Source organism: Dipodomys spectabilis, unplaced genomic scaffold (assembly GCF_019054845.1).
Source record: "Dipodomys spectabilis isolate Male_0828 unplaced genomic scaffold, ASM1905484v1 ptg000017l, whole genome shotgun sequence".
Taxonomy (NCBI): domain Eukaryota; kingdom Metazoa; phylum Chordata; class Mammalia; order Rodentia; family Heteromyidae; genus Dipodomys; species Dipodomys spectabilis.
In genome coordinates, this window is record NW_024870694.1 from 7,094,530 (window position 1) to 7,107,026 (window position 12,497).

At 46.6% G+C, this 12,497-nt stretch overlaps 1 protein-coding gene across 1 annotated transcript in view; it reads left to right on the plus strand.

The window, feature by feature from the left end:
• The first annotated feature begins 552 nt into the window (after positions 1-552).
• Pdia5 (protein disulfide isomerase family A member 5) overlaps positions 553-12,497 on the plus strand; it is an 89,451-nt gene continuing 77,506 nt past the window's right edge. The window contains exon 1 of the mRNA XM_042669674.1: positions 553-677. Coding sequence (XP_042525608.1) covers positions 633-677 — 45 coding nt within the window. The 5' untranslated portion in view covers positions 553-632. The remainder of the gene's footprint in view (positions 678-12,497) is intronic.

The following is a 12,497-nucleotide window of genomic DNA, read 5'->3' on the forward strand; positions in this document are numbered from 1 at the left end:
CTCATTCTCCTTTGAGGACATTTGCCATGAACATTGAGTACAACTTTTTTTTTTTTTTTTTTTTGAGAATCCGCCAAAGTATTTTCCAACAGCTCAATAAACTGCTGAAGGAAGAAAGAAAAGACAGGTAGAAGACTAGGAGGCAGAGAAAAGGGCTTTTCCTACCCTCCACAACATTGCAGGATGCCATCATTGACAATCAAACGACTTAGAATCTTCTTTGGGGTTACTTCTAATCTTCTATGGGGGGAGCAATTAACTTCTGTGAGCAGAGTGAGTTGCTGATTCTGAAGCATGTAGTTAGCGCACCCCCCCCCACCCGCCCCTCCTCAAATCAACTGCCTGCCTTCCTCCTTGGCCTTCTTGCCCTCACTCCAGTGGTCACACACATACCCTGGGGACCAAGTCACACTCCAGAGGTGCTGGTTGGAAAGACTACAACTCCCGGCATGCACCTCCCTGTCGCCCCGCCCATCTGGGTGCGCATGCTTTGGCAGACGTGGCACCGGGAACGCGGAGGCGGGGAGCGGCTGGGAAGTGGCTGTGGCGGTTGGCCGCGGCGGAGCTAGCGGGTGGGCGGGCGCGGGAGCCACGGTGGAGACCGGAGCCTGCGGTGGAGAGCGGCGGCGGGGATGGCACGGGCCGGGCCGGCGTGGGGGCTGCTGCTGGCGATTTGGGTGAGGGCAAGGGCCGGGGTCCGGGCGGGGTCCGGGGTTGGGCCGGCACGTGCGCCCCGCGTGCCGGCCGGCTCTCTGCGCCCCCCGCTTTTCCCGGGTTGTGCGGAGCTGCCGCGGGGCGCCGGGGTGAGGGCGTGCGCGCCGGGCAGGCAGCCGCGGGCGGGCTCCGGCGCTCTTTCGGGGTGTCCCCGCCGGGCGCTCGCGGGCGCGGGGTCCGGAGGTGGCCCTGGGCGCCGGGTGCTGCCTTGCTGGGTGCTCGCGCCATGGCACAACTTGGCTGGGCCAAGGTTCTCGGGGCGGGGGGCGCCCTCGGTGTCCCGAGGGCGGGACATTGGCGGGTCAGGGGGGCCGTCCCGCCCCGGGCTCGGGGCCCCGCACCTGTGTGAGTACCGGGTGGGATGTCGGGAGCTTTCCACCTGCGCGGTAGGGCCACCCTTGTTCTTGGTTTCGACCCCAGCCGACTTGGGAAACTGCGGCTCCCCAGCCCGGCCTCCCCCCCCCCCCCCCATCCGGGGGTCAGACTCTGCGAGCTGGGTGGGGTTCCCCCCCTCAGGAGTTCTGACCCCGGACAACCGGGCTGAAGCTGCCAGGAGCCCCGGCCACTTTCAAGTGGTGGGGCGTTGCAGATCATCTAACGTGTCACCTCACCCGCCAGATGGGGACAATAAGGGTACCTGCCTTGTGAGGTGGTGGGGAGGGTCAGATGAGAAGTCGGAAGAGGAAGCAATGCGAACTGCAAAATCATACGAGAGTGCTAGAAGGGTGGGTCAGGATGCTGGGAGGGGTGAGCCAACCATGAGGAATTTGTTACCCTTGCTGCGGGGGGGGGGGGGGGTGGTGGAGTGGGTTGTGGGGGGGTGTGAGGGGGGGGTTCCCAGGCATCACTGAGATCAGACTGGGTGTGCCAGGTCGGGATGGGTGTGCCGGGGAGCTGGGGACCTGGGCTTGGCCTGGGTGTTGGGTGTGTGATGGGGGATGCTGTGGCCTTCTCCAACCCTCCCATAACTTTTGATCTCTCTTATGTTAGGACCATCCCGGCTTCTCCCACTCCACTCCATCCCCTTCCTAAGTCGTTAAAGAACTTCCTCTTTCTGGCATTCTCACCGATCCAGATATTTCAAATTTTTTTTTCCCTTTTGGGTGTGGCAAGGATACTGAGCACCTGGGAGGAAAAGTGTGCTTTGAGTCTCTTTTAAACACTAACATCTCCCAAAGCTCTGTCTATTTTGGATCCCCAATGATGAGAGGCTTGTATTTTTCTGTTGCCTAGAAGTGGGTGGAGAAGGAAGCTCCCTGTTCCCTGTTCTGCCCTTCTCCAGGACCAAGAGAGGGAGAGTGGAGTGGGGCATTGTCCTTCAATGTATCTGGGTATACTATATACTATATACTGGGTATACTATATACTGTTTCTCACCAGTTTCCCCAGCCAGTTGTCTGGGTGGGTCTCCATGACAGGCAGAACTGAGCTGGGGATGGGACCATCTCCTACCTGACCCCTATCAGTTCCTTGCTTGCCTTAGGATTCTGTGAAAGGGTAAGGGCCCCAAATCCTTCTCTTTTTCTTTCCCTCCTATGGAAACAAATGCCTTCAGCATCTGACATTTCATTCAGTAAGCATTTATCAACCACATTGCTTGGCACAGGGTTGGATTTTGAGTGAGGAGCAAAATACACATTGTGCCTGTTCTATGTGGAGATGTTTGTTGCCTTGGCTGGGCCGACATGCTAGTACTAGTATCCTAATTATTGGAACCCTCCGTTGAATGGGAATCATATTTAAATTTAGAGGGAGTGTCAACTGAGCCTTCCTGAGATAGGCTGAGCAGAGTCTGGAGTGTGGGAGTTAGTTAGGCAATGGAGGTCTCCCAGGTGGTTTGAAAAAGCTGGAGATTTGCCCAGCACTAGAAGCTGGGAGTCCTGAGCAATTTATATCCTCTCCTTCCCCTAAGCCTATAGTTGGTTTAGCAGGTGTAAAGTGGAGTGAGCCTCCAGGGTCAAATGATGAGTAACTGCTCTGTAAATTAAAATTCAGTATGGATCTGATAAGGGCTTCTTGGGTTTCTGGGAGCATATTGGTCTCCTTTGGGTCACTCAATATTTACTGAAGGCTGATGTGTGTTCAACACTGGACTGTGACCCAAGGGATATAAAGTACAGTACCTTGCTTTCCAGTTTCGCTTTCCATGGCTTTAGTTATCCATGGTCAACAGAAAAAGTACAATTCAATATGGTATTTTGAGTGAGACCATATTTACATAACTTTTATCACAATGTAGTTATAATTGTCCTGTTTTATTACTATTAGTGTTGTTAATCTCTTACTGTGCCAGATTGCTAAACTATCAAAGATATGTGTGGCCAGGGACTGGTGGTTCATGCCTGTAATCCTAGCTACCAGAAGGCTGAGATCTGAGGATCATAGCTCAAAGCCAGCCAGAGCAGGAAAGTCAGTGAGACTCTTATGAACCACTAGAAAACTAGAAGTGGCACAGTGGCTTAAAATGGTAGAGTGTTAGCCCTGAGCAAAAGAGCTCAGGGACAGGAGACAGCGCCCAGGCCATGAGTTCAAACCCCATGACCACTATCACCACCGACAACAAAAAGTATGTGTGTATAAAATGTAACAGTATATATAAGGTTTGGTACAATCTGTAGTTTCAGCCATCCAGGGAGGGTCTTGGAGCCATCCTCCTTGCACAAGAGGGAACTGCTATATAAAAGACAGCCACCTTTTTTTTTTTTTTTACAATAGCAAGAATATGAAAATGCCTTACTGGCTTAGTGATCGTGGTATAGTTAGGTAACTTCTAGCCTGTTCATACTAAGGAGAGTAATGTTGGTTAGTTTGAGCAGCTGTGAGGAAAATGCCATAAATGGAGAGAGGCTTGTAATTTTTTTTTTTTCTGACAGTTGTGGAGGCTGGAAGTCTGAGAGCAGGATGTCAGCCTAGTAGGGTTCTAGGGAGGGCCACTTCCTGGCTGCAGACTTCTGAATTATGTGGCAGAAAGAGGACTAGCGAGCTTTCTTGGTCCCATCCATGAGGACTCTACCCTCATGGCCTCACCTTCTCTCCAAGGCCTCACTTCCTAATATTTGCACTGTGGGGTTAGGATCCCAACATACGAATTTAACAAACTTTCAATCCATTGCAATGTTTATTATGAATGCTTATGAATAATGTTGTGTTGATGGAGACTACCCAAAGAGATGGAAAAATCCTCAAGTATGAAAAGCAGGATATGAAGTAAAATCCTGGAGTAGCTGAAGTTATGCATGTGAAGAATTCACAGTGCATGAAAATTTCAGATGATTATTCTGGAAGGTGGAGTGGTAGATGACTTTCATATGCATCCTTGTTTATGCTTTCTTATGTTTTCCAAATGAATATGTACAAGTTTGTAATCAGACAAATTAAAGTTTTTTTTGTGTTTGTTTTTTTTTTCAGTGTACTGGGGATACTCAGCCTGGCAGGTGTTCAGCCACTGAGCATGCAGCCCCTTCCACTTTATTATTTTGAGGTCTTTGATGGCCTGACCAACCTGGGCTTTGATTCTCCTATCTGTGCTTATTCATGTGGCTAGGGCTGACAGTCGTGGCACTGCAGGCTAGCCCTTGTGCTTTCCCTGGGGCTGGGATAACAGGTAACCGGCACATACCACAGTGCTAGACCATAGATTCAGATGGCGTCTCATGAACTTCTGCCAGATTGGCCTCAGCTCCCAATATGCCTCTTAAGTTGCTAGGATTAACAGGCTTGAATCACTACACCTAGCTGAGGTTCTTTTCTCTTATTTCTTTTTTAAGTTTCTTTGTAAGCTGTTCTTCAGTCTTCCAATACCTAGGTGGGAAGCAGCACAATTAATTCCAGGAGCTCACAGGCTGAGGAGGCTTCTCTGCCCTTCCATAGTAGCATGGTCATGCTGATTGCCATACAGACTTCCTGGAGTCCCAGGGTGGAGAAATGGCTTGTTAGTCTCCCAGCTCAATGGTTGTCAAATGTCAGGCCAAGGACTAGAGCTGGTCTGTGACCAATTTCACTGGTCCACTCACCAGTAGTGAGTGGTTTTTTTTTTTTCTTAATTCACATTTTCATGTTACTAAATGCAAAACAGAACCTGTCTAGGGCTGTGGATGTGACTCAGTGATAGAGTACTTACTTAGTATGTATGAGGTCCTGGGTTTGATCCCCAGTAACATATACACACATACACAGAAAATGTTTCCATTTTTCTGATGATGTCCATGATTTGGGTGAGTTATTTACAGAGTTGTTTTGAAAAATAACACTGGTAATAATACAGCATGATTTTCTATTAAAATGTCAATTCTTGATAAAATTTATTTAAAAATATATAACATTCACAAGTATATTTTGGAAATGTAGCACATGAGATTCAGAAGTCTGAGAATTAACCCTCTTATTTTTTTTTATCTTGTAGTGCTGGGGTTGAACCCAGGGTCACCTGCACACTAGGCAAGCCCTCTACTACTGCACCACACCTAACTGTATATGGAAGCTATGGAGTTCCCAAGGGAAGAGACTGCCTTACAGCCAACCCCTCTCTCTCCCCCCCCACTCCCAAGTAAAGGCAGGGCTAGGAGTAGAGCCAGACCTGCTGAATTATATATAAACGAGGTTCTTCCCACTCCTCTGCCTTTGTAGTCTTTTTTGTCCTGCCTGCTTTCCTGAGGCAGCCTGAAGTCCAGATTCTAGGAAACAGTTCATGAAGGTGCTGGAGGCAGACCTTTGCCCCTATCTCTCTGTAGAGCTTTTAAGGTATACTCATTTAGGTTCTGTTCTTCTCTGTGACCATTATATATTTAATAGGCTTTTGTGGGCTGGCCCGAGGACCTAATTGCCATTTATAATGCAGATTGGAACCCGGAGTGCACTTTTCCTACAGAAATAAACACATTACTGAGGAAGTCTTAAAACAAACCCTGCATGCATGGCATGCAGAGTAGAGATGCGGCTGAGTGCCATTTACATGGCAAATGCTGACTGTTGGGATTCAGGCAATGGGTACCTAGTGGCCAGATAAGGTCTTAGAAAGAGGGATGTAGGAGCTGGCCTCACAAGGAGGGCACACTCCTGAGACCTGTGACTTCAGTAATCTTCCTGTCTGCCATGGCCTTGGCACCTAGCCCAGGACCTGTCAGTCAGAAAGCACTGGAGTCTCTTTGGTGGAATGAATGAGTGAATGTTGCAGACTGAGATTTGGGAATTGAAGAGGTATAGGCCAGGATAACTGGAAGGATCCGAATGTGGTAGTTGGGGAATAAGGTCAGAAAAGTTAAATTTTTTTTTTTTTTTGGTGCCAATCCTGGGGCTTGAACTTGGAGCCTGGGAACTGGCCCTGAGCTTGTGTGTGTGTGTGTGTGTGTGTGTGTGTGTACTCATGCACAGGTGTGCGTGTGTATACTTAATTGAAGATAAGAGTTTCATAGTTTCTTGTTCAGGTTGGCTTTGAACTGCAGACCTCAGATCTCAACCTCTTGAGTAGATAGAATTACAGGCATGAGCCACCTTTAAAGAACCATAAATGTCTGACAAAGCCTTGGAGACTGGACTAGGGAATGGAGGGACATGATGGAAGTGGCCCTTTTAATCATATCTGTCAGGCCACATACAGGGTTGGGGTGAAGAGGAAGGCATACTTTTTTCTCTTGCTTTCCTCCCTGTTATCTACAAGGGTGATATGGAGGGAAGAATGTCGGCTTTCAGCCAGTTAGATACTCAGGAGCTGTGTAGCTTTGGGCCCTACCTTACTTTCTTTTTCTTTTCTTTTCTCTTTAAGATTTGTGTATTTCGCAGAGTTGAAAATGAGAACTAACACAGGAAGCACATAGCATAGTGCACAGCAGCAATGGGGGCCCTGCAGCACTGCATGCTTTTCAGTAGGAGGGGGTGGGATGGGAGGGCAGAGCGCTGGCAGGCAGTGAGGGGTCAGATGAGGTATGTGAATGGGAGGCATGTGACATGGCTGCCAAGGGGGGACCCAGTCTGCTGGGCTTCACAGGATTCCTTGGAGCTGGATCCTGACTCTGCCCTTGCTCACTCTTCTGCCAGAACACTGTGGAGACACCTCGGGAGTGGTTGCATCCAGAAGGACAGGGGGGTTTTGTCACTGCCTTTCTCTCCCTCCCTTTGAAAGTCAATCCCCTCTTGGGAACAGATCTGCTAGCCACACTAATCCCTGGAGGGTTTCACCCTAGCTTTGTGGTTTTATTCTATGGGGTTCTCTCATCTTGTGTAGTGCTTGTGGTAGGTTTTGAGTCTGTGACCTAGGCCAGAAACGGATGTATAGGGTATGAGCTTACATTTTGCATTGACTGAACTCTCCCCACCTCTGTGATCTCTGGGTATGAGCAGGGACTGGAGGAGTAACAGTGCTTCCCCATAGTGGGCTGGTCTGATCCTGCTCATCCTGCAGCTGGTTCCAGAGCCTCTGGCTATAGGTTTGCTCTGTTGACTAGAATCACGACAACTCTGATATATTTATAGACAACCTTAGAGTTTACAGAACATTTCTGTATCTTCCCTATCAGTGGTGTTGGGTAAGTACTATGACTCCTAGAGAGGCAGAGATAAGTAGACAGAGAAATGAGGAGTGATAGCACTGACAAAGTAGGAGGTGTATATGGCCAGGAAGGCAAAGGTGAGGAGGAAGAGGTTAGGGCATATGGTGGCTCATTTGAATGTTTAGGAAGCTGTGTTGGCAGCTCTTTTCCTGGAGTTCTTGTGCAGCTCGTCTGTAGCTCCCTGATGGTTGTGGCACCCCCAGGGCAGCCTACCAGACCCCAGCTGCCTCCTTCCTAGCAGCTCTTCCCAACCCCCCACCACTCTTCCACCAATCTGTGAGCACTTCTCACCAGGGGTTAGCCTTGCCATCATGCCAAGGGAGGTTAAGGACCCTGATGGAACGAGGGGGGAATAGTCAATTTTGTGTCTTTTTATTTCTCAAAGTCATTCTGAAGTTCTAGTACATATACACACTAAGTGTATGTGCAGTTTTCATCTTGTTACAGTTCGGCAGGTTAGGAATAGAATGTCCATTCAACCAATCCCTTTAGTGTCAAGATCCCTTTGACATTTTGATTGTATGAGCCTTAGCCCTTGTGGGAAGGCTAATGAGGGTCCAGGTTGAGCTGTAGCTGGAGCACCACAAACAAGGACCCCAATACTGAGCCCAAGTGTGGGTTAGGCTAGAAAACTCTGTTGTTGGGCCAAGAGGTTGAGAGTGTTCAGGGACCAGCAGATTTGTTTTTTTCTTTTCTCTTTTTTTTTTTCCTCCAGCAGATTTGCTCTTATCAGGAGGCATACCCTTGTAATTCAAGCTACTTGGGAAGCAGGAGGATTACAAACTCAATGTCAGCTTGGGCAAAGTTAGTGAGACCCTGTCTTAAAAAACACAAACAACCAGACACTGGCTCATGCCTGTAATCCTAGCTACTCAGAAGGATAAGATTGGAGGATTATTATTCAAAGCCAGCCAGGGCAGGAAACCACCAGAAAACTAGACGTGGTACTGTAGCTCAAAGTGGTAGGGTGCTAGCCTTGAGAGCAAGCTCAGAGACAAGCCCTGAGTTCATGCCCCATGACCAACCAAAAACAAACAACAAAGTTTAATGTTAGAATAGGTGTCAAGTGAGAGGTCCTGGTTTCAATCCCCAGTGCCTCTGCTATATCTTAGGTAACTCATACAAGACTGAGTAACTGCCTGTGTCCAGGAAACAAAGACTAGCATCAGCATCCTACCAGTGTCTCAGATGTTCATCAACAGACACTCTTTTGTATTTCCTTGTGGATCTTTATGAGCTAGGCCCTATTACCAAGGCACTGGGAATGTAATAATAAATAAGACACAATTCATCGTTCTACCAGTGGCCTAGTAGGAGAGCCACTAATTAGTGACTTAATCCAGTAGTAAATGCTCGGAAAGAATATATGACTCCTCACCCAATGCAGAGCAGCAGGAAGAGCTTTTCTAAAAACCTATGTGTCCTATCAAAATAATGTTGAATATTATTATAAAATATTGTTGAATATTATTATAAAAGCAAATTTGTAATCTTTGCTTTTTGTTAGTGTATCATGTAAGAAGATCTGAATGCAGGTTGGACAACTTCTGTAATTTTAAGCAGTGGTACACATAAACAGTATCTCAGAATATCTGTCCCCGAATTTTAAAAAGGTGGTATCTGTTAGTGAAGGTCCTGCTACTAAAAATACTCAATTATATGTTCCCTCCATTCATAAATGCAGAAAGCACTCATAGATCCACAAATATCTTGTAATAAAGGAAAAGCTACATATCAGAGGTTAGTGAAAGTGAAGATGTAACTTTTCTCCATGAAAATAACCTCAGTTCTGGGAGTGGTGGCACATGCTTTTAATCACAGTGCTAGGGAGATCGAGGCAGCAGCTAACTGCTAGCTAGCTGTGAGTTGACAGAGGAGTGACATGTGATTCCCTCCCCCTCCCCCCCCCTCCAGCTTAAATTAGTTATACAGAGCAGAGAGTTTTTAAAAGATGAGTCAGGAGCAGAATTTCTCCAGCTGGCTATGAATAAAAACCACCTTAGGGTAGGTGAGAAAAAAAATGAGTTTTTGGTCCCTCCATGACCCAGAGGTGACTTTCTTCAAGAATAAGGCCCAGGGGTTGGGATGTATCTCAGTAGTACGTGCCTAGCAAGTACAACCTCCTGGGTTCGATCCCCAGGACAAAAAAAAAAAAGAAAAGAAAAGAAAAGAGAATAAGGTCCAGGAATCTTTTTTTTTTTTTTTGTCCCTCCCCCACAGTGTAACCCCCACTTTCACTATATTTGATGTCAGTATAACTTGTGGAGGAGATAGGGACAAACAAGCCATTTAAGGATTCAGGTGGACCTGTTGCAACAATGAGAAGTACAAAATGTCATGTCAAAAATGAGCTTTACAATGTCGGTGTGGGGGGGGGAAGGATTGGGTGGGGGGGAGGGGGGAGGCTGGGAAGGGAGGTGAAGGGTAAACAAAGGAGGAGGCTGCAATGCTTGGTAAGAAATGTATGCATTATCCTGCCCATGTAATTGTAACCCCTCTGTACAGTATGTTCTCAAATAAAATAAAATTAAATTAAAAAAAAAAAAGAAAAAAAGCTATAGCTTTTTGGCTATGGTACAGCAAATGTATATACATATATGTATGTATGTATATGTATATATATATAGAGAGAGGTTTAAGGTTTCTGTGGCTGTGACAAAATAGCTGAGGTAATCAAAAGGAAAGGTTTTTGGCCCACAGTTTCATAGGCTTCAGTGTGGTTGCTTTGGACCTGTGATTAATGCTTTGGGCACAGTGATAGTGTGAACAGGTGGCAGAGGAGGTCTGGTCACCTCATGACTGCTGGGAACAGTGTGAACAGTGTTCAAGAGAACACTGTCAGTGACCCCCCTTTCTTTCACTAGGTTTCACTCCTACAGGTTTCACCACATTCCACATGTATCCTAGATTGGGGACGAAGCCTTTAATCCAGGGGTCTTTGGGGGACTCTGAAATCCAACTGTAGCAAGGATCATTCATTTTGGGCCGCAGAGAGTATTTTGGCCAGTTAAGGTTACTGCTTCTCGCCACTTGGTGGGACACAGGCTCACCAGTTGTCTCCCTTATCTGTCCACTGTGGCAAAAGCTGGTCTGAGCTCTCTTTTTTTTGCTTTCCCTTTAAGGGATTTGGGGGAACTGTGGGCATTCATGTAGCAGAGGAAAGATAATGGTCAATATGGCGCTTTTCAGTTGGTTGTACTAGACTTGCCAGCTTTTCCAGTTGTGCTCTGCATGAAGCTGTAGGAAGTGGGAGCTATTTTCATAGACAAGTGTTGAGAAGGGTGTGGGTCTGGGCTCATAGACATGGTTCAGGCCCTGGCTCTAGTTAGGTTTAGGCCAGTCTGATAACTGCTTTGAACCTGTTATCACATCTCTGAAGTGGGGTAGGACCACCTCCCACACTACTTGTCTATAGCAACTTTATAAACATTTTTACAGAAACTCCTGTGAGAACACTTACAATATAGTCCTATGTGTATATACATAAATCCAGCAACATAAATGTTCTGCTGAACACCTAGTCTATCTTGCTACCTGTGACACACAGTGATATCTTCTTTTCCCGGCCATTAAAAAGAGTCCCCCACTGAACAGGCTTTCTGATTGCTCTTGGGTTGAGACCTGCAGGCTGGAAACGTATGTTTAGACTCTCAGCAGTAGAGTGCTGAATGAGCTAATGAGTGTAAAAGCATGGCTGTACACTGTGGGTCATGAGCACCAGAGTTGCTGTTTTCTTATCAATTAACAGTTTTGATGAAAGTCAGGATTCTGGAGTGGGAATTCACCTCCTCCTCCCCCTCTTTGCTCTCTGATTCAGTGTTCCCTCTACCAGTTTCTCCTCATTAACAGACCTGGCACCGCCAGGCTGGCAGCCGCCCAAGTCCTTCTGGCTCTAGAAGACGGTTTCCAAAACATTAATAGCCTCAGGGACTTAAGTCTTGGTTAAATGCACTGCGGTTGCAATTTCAGGATAAGAAAACCTTGTTTTAGAGGCTCTTGGATCAATTGTCCTGCCCACTACCTTGTCCCTGTTGACATGTTTATGTCCCTGTTACAGCCATGGTTATGCTGTGGTGAACATGGGAGCGAAGAGGGTTGAGGAACTATATTGTGTAGCCCCAAACAGGCGATTTGGTTCTTTAAAGGAAGCAAAATACAGATGGAGGACCCTTACCCAATTGTTTGGGACCAGAAATATTTGAGATTTCTGATATTTTGGGGGAATAGTTACATATACTATAAAACGTCCTTGGGATAAGACCCAAGTCTAAACACAAAATTCATTTATCTTTCAAATACAGCTTATATACATAGCCTGGAAGTAATTTTTTGACAATATTGGGGCTTGAACTCATGACCTATTCATTATCACTTAGCTTTTTTACTCAAGGCTAGTGTTCTACCACTTGAGCCATAGCTTACTTCTGGCTTTTTGCTGGTTAATTGGAGATGTGTCTCTTGGACATTTTAGTTTGGGCTGCCTTCAAACCATAATCTTCAGCTCTCAGCCTCTTGAGTAGCAAGGATTACAGACATGAGTTACCAGCAAGGACTGTAGACATGAGTTCAGCAAGAAGGTGATTGTATGTAGTGCTTTTAATGTGCCTGTGTTTGGACTGTGGTGCATCACATGGTATCAAGTGTGGAACCTCCTACTTTTCATGTAAAACTCAAAAAGTTTCAGATTTGGTGGTTCAGGCCTGTAATCCAAGCACTCAGGAGGCTGAGGCAAGAAGATCTTGAGTTCCATGCTAACCAAAGCTATATAATGAGACCCTGTCTCAAAGAAGAAAATTGTTTTGGTTGTAGAGTATTTTGGATTTAGATATTCAGATTAGGGATGCTGGGCATGTGCCAGAAATCCAGCTAGCCTTGAATTAATGTCATGAGCCATCAGGTGTGTGCAGCTGTGGGGATCTGCCTTTTTCATGTTTGTGTATTGTTTGTCAGATTAGAGTCTGAATTTGGGTAGCCTTGAGCAAGTATTGTAGTTTTATGTTGTGTTACCCTCCCAAAGGCTTATATGTTAAAGGCTTGGTCCCCTATTAGGAGGTGGTAGGGCCTTTAGGAGGTGAGACCTTTTGAAAGATTCCTAGGTTCTTGGGGGTTGTACTTGAATGGGATTGTGGGACCTCAGCCTCTTTCCTCTTCCTCTTGCTTTCTAGCCATGTAATGTGAGCACTGTGCCCTGCTCTGAGCTTCCCACCATTGCATCCTGGCATTCTAGGAAGCTACTAA